Source organism: Streptopelia decaocto, assembly GCF_964273445.1.
Source record: "Streptopelia decaocto genome assembly, chromosome: 8".
Taxonomy (NCBI): domain Eukaryota; kingdom Metazoa; phylum Chordata; class Aves; order Columbiformes; family Columbidae; genus Streptopelia; species Streptopelia decaocto.
In genome coordinates this window covers 20,740,185-20,756,161 of record NC_138662.1, presented here as the reverse complement: position 1 = coordinate 20,756,161, position 15,977 = coordinate 20,740,185, and the positions used below count along the sequence as shown (strand labels likewise).

The 15,977-nt window shown below is 40.2% G+C and overlaps 2 protein-coding genes across 2 annotated transcripts in view; both read right to left on the bottom strand.

Moving 5' to 3' along the window:
* Nucleotides 1-4: 4 nt before the first annotated feature.
* On the bottom strand, nucleotides 5-8,170 carry ASB14 (ankyrin repeat and SOCS box containing 14). Its single transcript, XM_082060294.1, has 10 exons — nucleotides 8,135-8,170; nucleotides 6,855-7,065; nucleotides 6,300-6,355; nucleotides 5,632-5,763; nucleotides 5,377-5,535; nucleotides 4,310-4,555; nucleotides 3,768-3,939; nucleotides 2,599-3,142; nucleotides 1,651-1,804; nucleotides 5-957 (listed from the first exon to the last, which is right to left on the bottom strand). The coding sequence occupies exons 2-10, from the start codon at nucleotides 6,980-6,982 to the stop codon at nucleotides 764-766; spliced, it is 1,785 nt and encodes a 594-aa protein (XP_081916420.1). The 5' UTR covers nucleotides 6,983-7,065; nucleotides 8,135-8,170; the 3' UTR covers nucleotides 5-763.
* DNAH12 (dynein axonemal heavy chain 12) overlaps nucleotides 7,846-15,977 on the bottom strand; it is a 62,177-nt gene continuing 54,045 nt past the window's right edge. The window contains exons 65-74 of the mRNA XM_082060299.1: nucleotides 15,621-15,761; nucleotides 14,998-15,135; nucleotides 13,958-14,191; nucleotides 13,352-13,537; nucleotides 12,790-12,893; nucleotides 12,303-12,507; nucleotides 11,971-12,108; nucleotides 11,760-11,851; nucleotides 11,362-11,429; nucleotides 7,846-10,257 (exon numbers count right to left, since the gene is read on the bottom strand). Of these exons, the coding sequence (XP_081916425.1) occupies nucleotides 10,067-10,257; nucleotides 11,362-11,429; nucleotides 11,760-11,851; nucleotides 11,971-12,108; nucleotides 12,303-12,507; nucleotides 12,790-12,893; nucleotides 13,352-13,537; nucleotides 13,958-14,191; nucleotides 14,998-15,135; nucleotides 15,621-15,761 (1,497 nt within the window). The 3' untranslated portion in view covers nucleotides 7,846-10,066. The remainder of the gene's footprint in view (nucleotides 10,258-11,361; nucleotides 11,430-11,759; nucleotides 11,852-11,970; nucleotides 12,109-12,302; nucleotides 12,508-12,789; nucleotides 12,894-13,351; nucleotides 13,538-13,957; nucleotides 14,192-14,997; nucleotides 15,136-15,620; nucleotides 15,762-15,977) is intronic.

The window sequence follows — 15,977 nt, the reverse complement described above, 5'->3', positions numbered from 1 at the left end:
AGAGCTTGAGCTCCACCTACATAAAGAGAAGCTCCCAGCTTTGCCAGCATGCTTTTGGACAGCACTGGACCAGGAAAACCTGCTGCTAGAGAGAGGAATCCCAATGGATAATGGATGAGACATATCAATACCTGAGAATGAGATGTGGAACTAACATGTCTTTCGGAAGTGCTGCCTTGTTGAAGCATCGGTATTTCACAGCAGTTGCTGTGGCAAGCAGAGGTTTCTGGAGCTGTTAATCCCATTTCCCTGCTTAGAATGTGGGATTGCTCAATTCAGTGGAAAAAAAATCTACTCAGGCTGCTCTTGAGAACTTCAATGCAGAACTTCACAAATAAAAACTACGTGGCAGGAGAAAGGGAAGTACAAGAGAAAAAAAGAACTATGTCCCTTCCTGGTTTTAGTTGAGTCTCTGCACTTTAACTAAACTCGGAGTTAAACCCTGCAGCGGGGGCAGCGTTATGTTACAACAGGCTGTCGCTGAGATAACGCAGGGTTTGCAGCCCTACGTTTCTCAGTTCCTTAAACTGTTCACACTAAGCGTTTAAAATACTCGCCATAAAACTTTCAGAAAATTGATATTCCAGTAGATACATAGAATGGGATCGCCAGTACTTACATTTTGGAGTTCTCCCCATTTTCTTCAGGGGGCAATGCTGGTATTCCTTAATATACATAGGAGATCAAATCCCAAAACTAAAAAGCAGCCGCATAAGACAGTCTCATCCACGTCAATGTTCCCTTCCATATACAGAACTAATAATTATGTACAGCTGAGGCTGTAGGTGCCCGTGAAGCTCTGCTGCCCGTACAGATCGTACTCCTTGTACAGGATGTAGTCCTTCAGGCAGTTGGGCAGCGGGAGGAAGGTCATGAAGACAGGACATCGCAGCCGCAGCCGGCCCATGCAGTCCCGTATCTTCAGACGACAAAGATGCTTCAGAGAGCGAGGATTTGCTACAAATGAGGTGAGATTGATATTACTAAGTTATTAATTAAATTTTGTTCAATACTCTCCTACCTGGAAAATCAGACCTGTCTGGATCAGCCTTTTCACTTCAGCCCAGACATCTCAGCTATAATCACTGGCAGCTAAATCAACCGATTTCGTTCTTGCCATGTTGACTGAATGTAGGCTACTGCAAGTTTAAGTAGTAAAGCTTGAGGAATGTGCTTTATCCCCAAATAATTGGTGCCAGTTTTCTGTCAACTCGAAGAAGACACTAAAAGTAGAATTATGAGTCACTACTTAATCTGTGTACAAACAAAAAGGACATAGAATTAATCTAGACTAGAATTAAGTCACTCAATGAAAAGCAGTAAATCACGAGATTTGTTCCATCAACTTGAAGAAGGGGAAAAGCTTTTCTCCCCGTGAAGAGGATCGGGTTGTCTATTTGTAATTCAAGTTCCCAAGAGCTCTGCACACACTGTGCAGTTACTGTCGGGCTTCCCAGGGAGACTGAGATCCCACACAGACTGATTCTGGCTTGAGGGGTCTCTTACTGTCAAAACATAACTTTTGACTTAACAAGGGTGAAGAAAAAGCACCAGTCTGAGGTAAGGAAAATGAAAACTAAAATAGACAAAAAAGTTCCTAATCCCCAAACTGTTTGCTTGTAAACTCAAATGTAAACACCAGATACTTACTTAAAATGGAATTGATGTCTGGCCAGAGTTCCTGTTCTTTGAGAACTGCTTCCAGCTTCCCGCAGATGTTGACGTGATCGACGTAATCCAACATCACTCGCACAACTTTCCCCGACAGATGCTTCAACCATGACAAGGTTATCACTTCACAGAACTGTTAGAAACAAAACATTTAATAGGATAATAGTCAATACTCCTGTAAATTCCTTCCACCTCTGCAGGGCAAGAGCAGTGAAATAACTCCAGCAGAACGCCAGGAAGAAAGAGCGCTGGGGCAGGCGGGACATTCAGGGGTTGTTGCAGTCTGCGTTAAGCCTCACTAGTAGAATCTGAAAGTCTGAGATACAGTTATTTTGTACTAGACCCAAAAATGAACTTAAGCAGCAGGCTCGTTGGTAACTAAGTGCTTAAAAAGAAGTGTTACCTCCCCCTGAGTGGAATTCAGACTGTGTCCTGCTGACCAGGGGACCCGCCAACCCGGTACCTGCCACACCCCCTGCTCTTCAGGTCAAAGTTGGGTTTGTTGGGTTCAAGTGGACGTCACAAACTACAGAACACGAGGAACCTTTTTATCTGGGTCCAGGTTCGTTATCACACCAGCAGCCAGGATGGGTGTTACGGTACAGGACAACCCAGCCTGCAAATCCCAGCGTGCGCAGCAGGGACACGCCTGCCCCGAGAGCCAGTTCTGTACTGATCATTAGCATATTATTAGCTACATTTTCACAATTAAAAAATATTGGTTTTGATCATTTGCTGTCATGAACCAGACCAGGCCCTGTGGCAACATCTATTTCTTTTTAAAGCCTTGTCTATTCCTACTTTATGTGTAAACTGCCTTACAGTTTCAAAACTTCATTTTATGACGCTGCATTGAGTCCATTTTCATTTAGTTTTAGGAAGGATACTGGCAGTAAAACACCATATGAAGCCATTCGATATAGTTACCATTGTATCTTTGATGACAGTAGAAGTCCAGCCATCAGTCACGTACTGGGCATGGGAACTGTTCCCACGCGGGCAGTCGAAGCAGCGTTGCACATCGTACCCGTAGTTCATCAGCATCCTCAGCATGACTTCATCCTTCAGCGCGTACTGCAGAGCTGATGGGAAGTGTGTTGTATTCACCCGGCAGAAGTAGTTGACGTTAGCGCCGTGTCGGAGCAGCAGGTTCATTAACTCATAGTTGCCCATTCTCAAGGCTATTTGCAGGCAGTTGATGGGATCCTGGTTTGGCAGGGCTCCGGCGTCCAGCAGCAACTGCGCCGAACAGACGTCCCCGTTGGACACGGCGAAGTACAAGGCCGATTTGCGGTGGTCATCGTAGCCTTTGCGAACTCTTTGATCCAGCATAAAATTGGCATCAAACCCAGATTTGAGGAGAAACTCAAGGCACTGAGGATGTGCTCCTGCTGCTGCTGAGTGAACCGGACTTATCCCGCTTTCTTTAATGGCATCAAAATCAGTAACTGGGACTAAATTTTTTAGGGCTCTAAGGATTTTAAAAAAAGAAGAATCTCAGAATCTTTAACATAGTGCTTCACCTAGATCAGTCTCTGAATTCCTCTGTGTTGCTGGGCTTCGAAGTCCATCATGACTCTCTACAATTGTCTTAGTCTCCCAAATCAGTACCATGGCATGCTACACCTCTGCATTGCTTTTAATTGCTAACGATTCAATTGTTAGCCAGCAATGGATACTGACTTTACACCTACTACACATAAAATATTGTTCTATTATAGTATTTTTCACGAACAACCCCACTCCTTGCTAGAGGAGAAATGATTCCTTCTCAATAAAAGCTTTTCCTGAATGTCAGGAACACAGTGTTATTGCTTAACCTACAGGAATTAGGAAATTAATAGACTATAATATATTATAATATTAATACATGTAATACATAATATATACATTTAAATTTAAATATAATTTAATTAATATATACGAATATGAACATAGGAATTAAGAATTCTCAGATTCTTAACCACAATGAAACATTCCTAGAATTGAGGACTTGTTTCTTAGTTACTGGTTGTGATCTTAGCATGAATATCTTCCAGCAACCTTCCTGTCTTTAAACCAGGGAGAACCCTTAACCTTAAAACATATTAACTCACAGAAAGTGTCCTCTATATGCAGCTCTGTGGATTGGCAAATGACCCGAGTGCTTTGGTACATTGGCATCAGCTCCATATTCTAGCAAGAGACTCAGGGAATCTGGATTTCCCCCTCCTGCTGCTTCGAACAGCACAGAAGCGCAATCCCTCGCCTGGTTAAGAACATCCGCACCTGGAAAAAAGCATCAAGGATTTTCACAGGAGTCACTGTAAATACCCAGCAGTGATTCGTATCTCCAGCCCTCCAGTGACACTGTACTGTGGATACTATTCTTCATCAAACAAAACCACCATGGGTATAAACCTTCATGTTGGATCCTTGATCCTGGGAACAAGAAGGTCCAAATTGCTTTGAAAACAATCACCCAGTAAAACAGAATTTGCTGGGTTTCAGCTGGTGCCCATTGTCCTGTTCCTGGGCACCACTGAGAAGAATCTGTCTGTGTCTTCACACCATCCATCAGATACTTGTAACACTGGCAAAATAGACCCCCCCACCCCAGCCTTCTCTTCCTATAACATCCTACATGATAAAGTCTCACCTCTTTGCAATAAGAGCTCCATAATTTCTGTGTGTCCGATCTGCGCAGCCAGTGCCAGGGGCGTGAGCCCGTACCCGCTGCGAGGGTCCGGGTCAGCTCCGGAACGGAGCAGCAGTGTCACCAGGTCCTTCCTGCCCAGCCTGGCGGCCTCGTGCAGAGCAGTCCTCTCGTGGACACACCGCAGATTCACTTTGGCGCCAGAATTTATCAACAAGGAGGCAATCTGATACGAATCACGTCTAATTGCTGTAAAACAGTAAGCGAAGTATCAGCCAGCATTTCATTCAGCACTATTCTAGGCGCTACGGCTCCTGTTCTGTGGCAGCCCGGGAGAGCTCGAGCTGTTCCTGGCAGCACTATTTACACACTCAGAAATGTCACACTGCACCAAAAGGTTTCATTTATCAATAAGTCTGTTCTTTGTTGCCAAGATAATGTTAACTATACAAATGAATAATTTTACAGTGATCTCTTTTTTGCTCTGTAATCCTTTGTTGTGTTTGGTAATGCAACAGAGTGCAGTTTTCCTCACATGGAAATGATACGTGGGGACTTGGTGCTCAGGAGCTCAGAGAGCTCTGCTTCATCTTCATGAGCAGTTACCACAACGTGAAACAAAGTTTAAAATGACTGTGTCATAAGCCTTCTTAGCTTAATAAGCATGGTCTGTTAAGTCAGTAAGGATCCTGAAAGAGTAATTTGTTTTGGCTCCAGTGAATGGAATGAACAGGCAGCACCTTTCCCTCCTCCTCTCGTTGATCTTCAAGGCTGCGTGGGGTAGAACAGTGAAGCCGGGACACCGTATGAACAGGAGCATCATAGCCCCAACTGGGGGAAGCAAAAGAAATGAACATTTTTGAAAACCATCTTGGCAAAGTATTAGGACTGGTTCTTTACAAATCAAGAATGACCCTTCTTGTGCGTGATTAAATTAAAATGGCATTCACACTGAGAGTGATATGATGTACGTAACCTTCTTCAATTAAAATAATTCAAAGAGAAGTGAACCAAGAATTTATAATCTCACTTCATTCGCTCACCACTCCACCCCTAAATAAGGCATTCACCTATAAACAAAGGAGAGTCTCCCTCTTCATTCTTAACGTTGGGGTTGCAGCCATTGAGCAGGAGAAGGCGGACATTGTCTACAAAGCAATTTCTTACTGCCACCAGGAGAGGCGTCTCCCCTTTCAGAGTGGTCTGTTCCCAGGTGCTGGCGCAGGAGGCTGAAATACAGAAGAGCAGAACACATTTGAAGCTGGACAGTTCATCAGACCCGACTCTGTAGAGCTTTTTGGTGGAAAACCAGAAGGACTTGGTACCTTTCAGAGTTATTGCAAGGATGTTCTTATTTGGCTGTGCTGCAGCTTCATGCAGGGGAAGCCAGCCCTGCACATCGGCTTCTTCAAACGCAGAGCTGTGCCCCACCAGCTTTGTCAAGGCCTCTTCTTGGCCTGGGATGTTTTAAGACAGACACATCTCCCATTACTCAACATAAAAAATACATCAAGCAATTTTTTGTCAGAGGGTGGTTTATGGGCATGGAAAATCAATGACTGACATCAGCTCACAAAGCATTTTGAATTATACATTGAAAAAACTTACTTAAAATTAATGACTTAACTATTTCAAATATAATCCTCTCTTACGAGCAATAGTGCACGGAAGTTTAATGTGTAAAGTAAACAGGTGTCCTAGTGAAACCGGAGGAAAAATATTTAGGTTGGCAAAAGTAAAATGAAGCTGATTTAACAGGGTTGGGACGTATCTCGTTATTCCTGGTTTTACTAACAATCTTACTGGAACTTTAACCAACACAGATTATTATGTTTCCAATTTTATTTCTCATCAAGAAACAGCAAAACTTCCTTGGCTGGAAAGCCCGTTTAGGCAGAGGCCTGGTTTCTGCTCATGGTTTTTATCCCGTCAATAGTGCAATACCCTGGAGATTCTGTGGGGCGCAGGCTCAGCGCGGGGTATTTGTACTCACCTGTCCGAATCGCTGCCATTATCTTTCCACGCTCTTTACTTGCAACGTACTGGAAACTGCAGAAACAGAAAAAAAATGAAGCGAGAAGTAAAAATTAATGTGAAGTTCAGGATACAATTTAAATACCCAAGTCTAGACTACACGTTAGATTTCTGTACGATATGTAAGGTTTTGTCAGGGTTTAACACACTAAAATACAGTTTTTGTTGGTCTTCCTCTGCCACTATAAACATTGGATTTTTCACACACCGGCCAAGAATTAAATATGAAAATGATGGAACGGTACCATATACTTTTACAGCACATCTTCATAAAGCCTTGTACTCATTTAGATATTGATGTAAACCATCATCACCTGAAAGTTTCATTCATTCCATATTTTCAAGGAAATTGGTGTAATTTTTAAGGGAGAACTCAGAACAAGCGAGTGGTTTCCAGTATCCATGAGACGAGGTCAGAGCAATACAACATATGGAGTCACAAAGGAAAATAGGGTTACCACATGCTTGTAATAATGCCAAGAAAATGCTCGAAATGGAAGTAATAACTTCTTACCTTCCATCCTCTGTTGCACTGCTACTTGTTTCCATTTTCTGCCTGTCTTGCAAACTCTCCTCAATAGCTCGTTGGGTGGGGATTTCATCATCGGACCGATCATCAAGCATATACATAGAATTATACATGGCAAAGCAGCACAACCGAGGTCACTTTTTGTAGGGAAATGCTGCTTTTGATTGGAAGCAGATGTTAAATCTTCAGGTTAAATCTGAAGTAACAAAAATAGCAACCACTGTTTAAGTATCAAGAGAGATGAAACAGAGCTTAAAATAAATGAATCTGAACTTCTCTATCTCAAGCTCCAGTTTTCTCTCAAGTATTTAAGTTTGTGTTGCACAGAGTTATTCTATTTAGAAGCGAGTTAAGGTTTTCTATTCCACCATGTCTCTTGTTCACACCCCAAACGTACAGAATAGCTACTTGTTCTGGCATTACTTGTAAGAAAGCAACAAAAATAGGTAAAACTGAGTTTTCAGATAAATAGTCATTCCCTGTTAAGTCTTTTTGACACTCAAATACCATCACAGTTGTGCTCTGATGCTTCCTTAGTAGGAAACCAGATGCACAGTAATACTGGGATGTTGTGTCGGTGTATTCTCCGAGGGCCTTGGTGGTGAAGGGCGAGTGAAGGACATGACATATTTTAGTAATAGCTTTTGTTCAAACTGTTTCAGCAAAGATATTGTTAGGGCCATATCTTGTATGTGGGTTTGTGCCATTATGTGCATCAGCCTTCCAACTGAAACAATATCAGACTCCATGCTTGAGAGACAACCAACTTCAGCGCTCCATGCACGTCACCTACAGCCATGCAGAACACGTGAACCTACAATTCCGCATTCTCCAGCAATGCATGCCCGCTTTTTCTAATCCTGGTAAGGAATATATATAAAATACTGCCACAATATATATCCAAATACAGGCAGAAATAAAACACACTGGTCTAACCACAATGCAGTTAATTAATTAAAAAAAAAAAAAAGCCAAATTGAAAGGGGTCAATTAAAAATATTTTTACTCTTTTAAGATTGTAATACAAACAATGGAGCACAGGAATAAATCCTATTGACAATATTTGTTAAGTCTAAATGTTAAAATTTAAGAAGCAATCATAAAAATATTAACAACTGATTCAATCATTAAATAGTATAGTGTGTGTAGATGTACACTGTTATATGCATAAGCAGCCACACTATTATCTTGTCTATTCAGCTGCATGCTATTAGAGATTAAACTCACGGGCGTTCTGTTAGGCTCAAACCTCTCGTCTGTTTTACCTTATTAAAACCTCCACTTTTGTCTTTCAAGAGAGTTGCCCTGAAAAGAATAACCAAAAATACAGAGCAAAGTAAAATAAAATGAGTGAGGAAAACTCAAAGTAAATCAATAAATTAGCAAAATGAATGAGCACAGAAAAATGGAAGAAGTCGTCAGCATGTCACTGAAAAATGGAATAATTCTAGAAACAACCTAAAGTTGAGCAGCAGCAATTCCCAGCAAAGCTGCACCACCTAACGAGTTACCTGATCCACCCAACGTGTGACTGCAAGGCCTCGTCTGTATTTGTACATGCAGTAAAAACCAGAAACATACTCATATGCAGACAAATAACTGTTAGTATTCAGTTATAGCTATAGTACAATGAGTACAGAAACATTTGAAATCTAGACTATTTTTTCCAAAAAAAATATACCAATTTTCCTATGAATTGAGAAAATACACTGTTTTCCTCACCTTCCGAAGGAGGGAAGACCTCACACTTTGAAGAAGTGATTATTAAATTGAAACTGATCTTTTCAGGATTGAAAATGATCTCAGTAGAGCCTACGTCCATTAATAGCTGACTATAAATACCCGATCATAAGATCCTCTGGGACTTTCTCCACGTTTCTTTCATACGGGTTAGTTATGGTTATAATCTGGCCTGACAAATGGGGTCAGCAAAAGAAGGAATTAAAAGCCCAGTTTCTTTGTAAAAGTACTCTCGTTAAAAGTTTTTGGATTGAGAACTATCAGTAATAACTATTACATTTTGGAAAGAACATTCCTTAGTGCTCTCCTGAGAGAGTAAACTGAAGATACTGTTAGGACGTTGCTTAAAAGAATAAGACTAAACCAAATAAAAGTAAACATAAGCAAATCAAGCAAGAACTCTAGTAAAAGTTACTATGTGTTTCTGAATGCTGAATCACAATTCGCATATTGATAGAAGAACAAACAAAAGATAAACACGTAGAGTCTTTAAAGGGAAAAGCAGTTTCAGCAAGACAGCCCAGGCTGGTGTGACACCCAGCAGCAGGGAAATGAGGGACACGGGAGCCCGTTCCAACAGGGAAGGTGGGATGGACTGAGACTGTCAGGTGCTTAGTTTAGTCCTACTGGATTTTCAGAGGGATCCTTAGAAAGCAATGGTGGCGGCTGTGTCTGAATGCAAGGTGGAGAGGGTGCTTTAATAGAGGAGATGGAGGGAGAATGCGTCAGCTGCGTGTGTTCGGCTTTGGGGGGGCGTCTTTTTGGGGGGAGGGCGGAAAGTGCAGAATCAGTGAAGGAACTGAGACAGGTCTGCCACTGTGCAGCAACGGGGAAACAGGTAACACTTTGTGGCAGGGGGTCACAAGGGAGATTTTATGATTTATTCTTCACAGAAACTCTTTTCAAAAAGAACAAACCTTACAGAAAGCAGAATATCTGAATTAAATCCTGAAAAGACAAATTTGCTGAAGGAGGAAGACGTCAGAAGTACGTGCAATAGATAGCGAATGATTTCTCTCATACTTCATTCTTCATTGTTGCTATGACAGAACATACACTATATAAATATAAATCCAGATGGAAACCCCAAAACTTACCTACCACCTTTCCATTCACTTTTCAGTACTCTTAATGCTACAAGTTCATTAACTGTAATGTTTCTCTCAAAGTGCAGACTATTGTAATATTCTATGAAGACATATTTTGTAATATTAAACTAATGCATAAAATCGATGCTTACACATTAATAATATTACCAAAGACTAAAATCCTTGCTGTATCTTGTATAGTTTGTAAAAATGCTAACACTAATACGTACTTATTTAAGACAAAATATTAAGGGTCAAAAAATATTTGCATGTCCTCTTTTAATATAAAAAACAAAGTATGTTCCATTTCCTGTGTAAAGCAGCACAAAGAACAGGCTGGTGTGCGGACTGTGTGTGAGCTGGCCCGGCTCAGTCGTCCAGCTGGCAGAGCAGCGCGACGCCGCGCTTGATCCAGTGCTGCACGGGCTTGTCCGTGGCCAGCGTCAGAGCAATGACGAAGTTCGTAGAATGTCCAGTGGTAGATAAGACCCCTTTGCGTTCGCTTGTCTTGTAGAGTGGGCAAATATATGCATTAGATTTCTTTATGTCCGATTTTGGAGCTTCAAAAAAAAAACCCCAAAATAATATATTACATTCAGCAAATCTATTGATGGAAACATAACCTATGTACAAATATTAAGTACTTACAGTAACATCCTTGAAGCTAAATAAAAATGCAGAATTGCTTTGTGAGTAACACAATAGAATTAGCTGGCTTGTGTTGTGTTTTCTTGTGTGGTTTGTTTTGGTTTTAAACCCAACTAGTTCCACTACAATTTGTTTTCAGGGCTGGATGCCTTTCTGTGCTTCTACCAGCTTCATAATCATTCAAAAATACACTAAAAATCTGAATAGTTATATATTTAAGCACAGTTTATACCCGAACTCTTAAGAGCTCCACCAGAATCCTGGTGCAGCAGCCACAGAACCCAACTGCAACTCAAGCCACCGGAGACCCGAGGACACAGCTCCATGGGGACTCTTTGCCAGCCTGGGCTGCTCACACGCAGAATCTAAACCCCTGCATGTCGGAGCAGATCCATCCCACCCCAAGAGAAAGCACAGGCAGAACAAATGGAAACTCTGTAAGACCGCCTAATAACATTCACGTTGCCACAGTTGCAATAGAAAGTGCTGCTTGAGTGAATAAATAAAACCAGGGATTTACAGATCCTGATCAAAGAGAACAGGAGTTATAGAAAATATTTGTCTATAGTATGACAGACAACTAGCATAAAAATAACCTGAGCAAACTTTACTAAAGCATGTGAGGTAAGACAGAGTCCCTGTAAATCAATCAAAAATTCCCCTCAAGTAGAGCCAGGGGTTCAAGCATCACGTGCTTTCCTACCCAAATTAACTTTTGGTTGAAAAATGGATTTGTCAGCACATATTTACAAAACATATTTACAAAAAAATTCATTTCACTAGTCCTTTTGTCTAATCCATAAGTACAAACATCTACAGGCCCGTTGCTCAGATGAGATGAGACTGAGTCAAAGCAGCAGCCCAATATTTGCTGACGAAGTCCTAGGTAGATGCACATGAATTCCGTGCACGTTTGGGTACTCTGGTAGGGTGGAAGCATTGATCTTCTGTAAAAAAGGAATTGAGTGTTGCAATTTCTTGTTGAATAGCTCATACTTCATAGAACTGATACTCACTTGGTTTTATCCAAATGATTGGCATCGCGTCAAAGAGCACTTTGGGATGCTGCTCGGCTAAAATTCCCCTAGTGAGAGAAAGCAACAAATTCATTATTGGTGGCTTGGTGTTAAGCCAAAGAGAGTTTTGGTGTGTGTATTTGGGTAGTTGTTTGCCTGATGTTGGGCATTCTGTTTGGCTTTTGCTGTTGTTGTTTGTTTGTTTTGTTTTGTTTTGTGTGTGCGCGCAAGTGTGTGGGGTCTTTATTTTTCTTCCTCATTTTCCGTACATGAAAGGATATTTCATTTGGTGTGTTATTTCAATAATATGAAAATTATCACTTTAAATATTTAAACCAATCTTGTTTGAGCACCTAAGAGAGCTTTCCAGAACCATAGTAAAACACTTTGTTACTGACGTGATCCTGTCCCAGCGAGCTCCGTCCAAAAATAACCCGTGGATATAAACACCATCTTCTGGTGCACTGTCAGCAGTATCCTGAGGAATAACCTACAAGAAAGGATTCCATGTTGTTGAACTTTCACAGCTGTTTTCTTTTTGAGATACTATGCCAATAGCCAATTTTCAGAAGATCAATCCAAAATGACAATAATATAATTGATCTTTACCTGAAATTCATATCCTAGAAGGTCAATAGGGATCCTGTGCTTTCTAGCGTAGTTTTGCATCGCTCCAGTTAAGAAAGCTTGAGTAAAATAGAATCCGGACAGCCAGAAAACCGTGGGCTTCCCTAATTCATACCAGTCCTGGAAAGAGGAAAATGATATATTCAATAATCAGAAAAAGATAAATCCCACATTGCTTGACCGTTTTCTACAAACTGTACTCAGAAAATCTAAGTGAAATCTATCGCTCCTTTCCCAATACTCTTTTAGTGTAAAGGACAAATGGCATGAAGTAGCAGATTAAATAATTGGTATTACTGCCTCTTGTACATTACCTGTAAAAATCTCAGCCTTTGTAGAAGGTCTAGAATATAGCTCCCCAGTGGTTTCAGACTTGGGTATGAACGTTTTGCCCACTTCTCAGGAACTTTTCCGACCAGCAGGCTGCCACACACAGCCTCCAGTTGGGCATCCATAACCACCAGTCCTTTAATTGCTTTCTTCAGGTTAATTAGCGTAATGCGAATCGTTCGGATTAAACTAGAAATAAAAAATAAAACTAAATTTCCATGTTTTGATTTGTAAAACAAGACATGCCCACTGGAAGAGAAGGTCATTTTTCCTAATATCTATCCTACATTCTGACTTCCCACGAGGAGTAATGGTGCTTCACTGCAGATATCACTGCAGACAATTACAAGGCAACAAAATAAATAAACACAATTTCATACAATATAGGGTTTACAGTGTATGATTCGGAAAAAAGCTCTTTCTGCAAATGGAATTATTTCGGATACATTTAATAAAATATAATACTCTTACTTGTTAAATCTTTCCATTTCTTGCACCAACACAGTGTTCATACTTTCTTCATACCTCACAGGATATTTACTTAGGCTACTTTCAATGTCAAAATCATTTGGAAGCTGAAAATGACAACATATTTGGAAATCATTCCATATATCATTATGCATTGGAATTATATTAAAAGTATGCAAATGTGAAAAATGGCAGAGTAATAAATACCATTAAACTTTCTGAAGAGTATCTTATCAATACAGTATTTAACTTAAAAAATGGGTTTTTAAAAGTTATGCTTATCTTTAAAACAACCTAGATTTTTTCATAGCAGGAAAAGTTCTAAACACAATTACATTTTATTAATTTGAAATTAGTTCACATGAATGAATCGACTGTTCTTCCAAGCTGGGTTTGCTCGAGTTTCTATCTCCTATCTCCTACCTATTTATTACTTTCATATCACACTAAATTCCTCCCAGGAGGTTCTTCTTTCAACACGAAATCAATTTGACACTGAAGATTCTGGTTAAAGCATTTCTGCTTTGTAAAAAGACAAATTGGAGTAATTGGTATAATACAATACCTTGCCGAGAATATCATCTGCAATGTCATACAGAGTGCTGTCACCACCTCCAGAAGTTCCCTGAGCGCCTCCCCCTTGCGTTAAAAGCAGAGATTCAAAGATGATCTTAGTTTGCTGAAGATCTTTTGAGATATCCACATTTTCGTGCAAACCAAATATCTCTGGTTGCTGGGTAAAGGGAAGACCCTAAGACAAAATAAACAATGAACGTGTGCAGGAGGTGAAGCAGCATGCTGGGAGTTAGAGCTGAGTCCTCTTTAGGAACTCGGGTGAAACACCAGCACCGACTTCAAACGAAGATGGGTATGGACCGCAATGGTAGGCATTGCAGGCAGTATTACTGGTGCTAGAGCCAGCACCGCACAGAAAGGCATCTCCAAGGAATCCTCAACTGTCTGTACTGTGTCCTCCTGTCTACTTACTGATTCTGTCACCCCCTCAGAAACATTCTAGACCATGGCCAGGATCAAACAAGGATGTTAGGCAAGGAGCCAAGCACAGTTTAATGGGCCGCAAGCCCACCTTTATAACACAGAGAAGCCCTTAAGGATTGCTTTTTAGTGCATCAGCATTCTAACAGTTCAAAACCTTGTTGCTGCTTCTTACCTTAATAAACTCAATGTAGTCTTCATATGTGCCTTTTGGTGGAGCAAAATAGTTGCCACTGGGAGAAAAAATGTAACGAGGATTTTCAATTATATCTGGATTATAGAAGTCATCCAGCATTGTCAGCAGTAAACGTCTGTCCCAGTCATCTGTCACTCGACCGCCGTAGTTGCACTCACCCGTCAGGTAAGATATTGCTTCAAAAGGAACTTGGCTATATTCGTTTATGAATAACTGAAACAGAAGACATGAGTAATTCTAGACACTCAAAATGTCTGCAGGACTGCAGTGTGACCTACGGACTAAAGGGCTGGAAGCTACAGTACAGGCAAAACTGCAGTTTATGACTTTTCTCCCTAATTGTTGGAAATTCAAGTGCTGAAATATTTTTTTTAGGTAAAATTACTGTTTAAAATTAAGAGGAGTTAGTAGTAAAAGCCTCTTATAAATATCCAAATTAGTAAGTCATCCAAGTCTTTCTTGGATTATTTACAACTGGATAGTTTTTCCAGTCTAAACTTTCTCGGCGGTCACTTTTCTGTGTCATAAAGAGATGTGCATTTCACGTGACTTTTCTTCCAGTCTTCAGAACCCTCTGATCACTTTCATTAACTTCTTGATATATTTTCCAACTGTTCAGCCTCAACTTCTGTAACTCACAGTTTTAGCTCTCCTGGATTTCTACACAGACTGAGGAAGACTCAAGGTCACGCAGCGCTCAGCATTTCAGTTTAGGGAAGAGCAATAGTCTGAGGCTCTGTTTAACAGTATATGTTCCTACTAACCACAAAAATATAACTCTTACTATATTCATATTTTCTCATTGCATTCCACGCGTTTGAATCTAAATCTCATGAAGAATGATTTTTTATTTTATTTCATTTGTAATTTTGAAAACGTGTAATACGACTGACATTCCTTACCTTTGTAGCTGAAGTAATGAAAATCTACGAACAGTTGATAAAACTCTACACTCCTTTTATCGACTCATTTCTACACTTCCCAAGGTCAGGGTTAAATGTAGCAAGAGATGATTTTACCTGCAGCTGCCTGATACTGATTCGCAAGTCTGACTCATTAAATCCATAGGGTATATTCCAACCAAGGGGCCCAAATTTTCTTCTCTCCTGAACAAGAGCGTGGAAAAAACAAACGCCAAAGAGCAGTTTCTCCCATACCTTTGAGAAAAACAAAACAAACAAGTATTATTAATGAGCCTATATGCTCATGCTAGTCTGTAATTTATATAGAGGACACAGCATTTGATTAGGGTACAAACAGATGGAACAATTAGGCGTGCTGTGGTTATCTGACTTGGTGGTTCATCACTCAGCAGTAGGACATACGGGTACTGCAGCCAGAAAAGATCTCAGTGCTCATCATCTCAATAATGATGTCCATGAATGCTCAGTTTATGTACATTGTGTAATATGCATGTGTAATATTTATGAAACTTAAGAAACTTAAGAAACCATTTTAAATATTGCCATGTGAAGTTACCTGGCAGAGTGGTTTCTCAACTAATCATCTTTATCATTGCAAAACTCACAACCATAGTAAAAATTTTAGCTTATAACAATCACTGGACAGAAATCAGTATCCCTGTGGATTAAAAACAAACAAACAGACAAACAAACAACCTGTCAAGAGATAGATACATTACCAGCTCTTTTTCAGGGCAGCCAGAGAAGAATTCAGGATCAGAAATAGGATCAGAAAGATAGGACTGCAGTAGGTTTAACCGGAGACCAGTAGGAGGCTCATTTGTCATCTTCACTCCATTCTGCAGAATGGTTACTGGAAACTAGAAATAAAAAAATAGGCAAACTGCATTCAGAAAGTATGGAGTAGATGTCATATTGTTATAAAAATATATCATTACTCTGTGTTTGTTATCTAAACAATTATCTGTAAGAACTTAGATTTGAAACATCAACAGCTTAAAAAAAAATCTAAAACACATCAAGAAAGTAAGACTTAATTATATATGCTGGCAAAGTGCAGTTCCATTCACTAGTAC

Excerpts from the sequence above, each read along its gene's own strand:
- ASB14 (XM_082060294.1), bottom strand. The coding sequence starts at position 6,982 with ATGTATAATTCTATGTATATGCTTGATGATCGGTCCGATGATGAAATC. Across the intron at positions 5,764-6,299 it reads AATGGCAGCGATTCGGACAG|GCCAAGAAGAGGCCTTGACA; the intron begins GTGAGTACAAAT and ends AAAACATCCCAG. Across the intron at positions 1,805-2,598 it reads CTGTCATCAAAGATACAATG|TTCTGTGAAGTGATAACCTT; the intron begins GTAACTATATCG and ends TGTTTCTAACAG.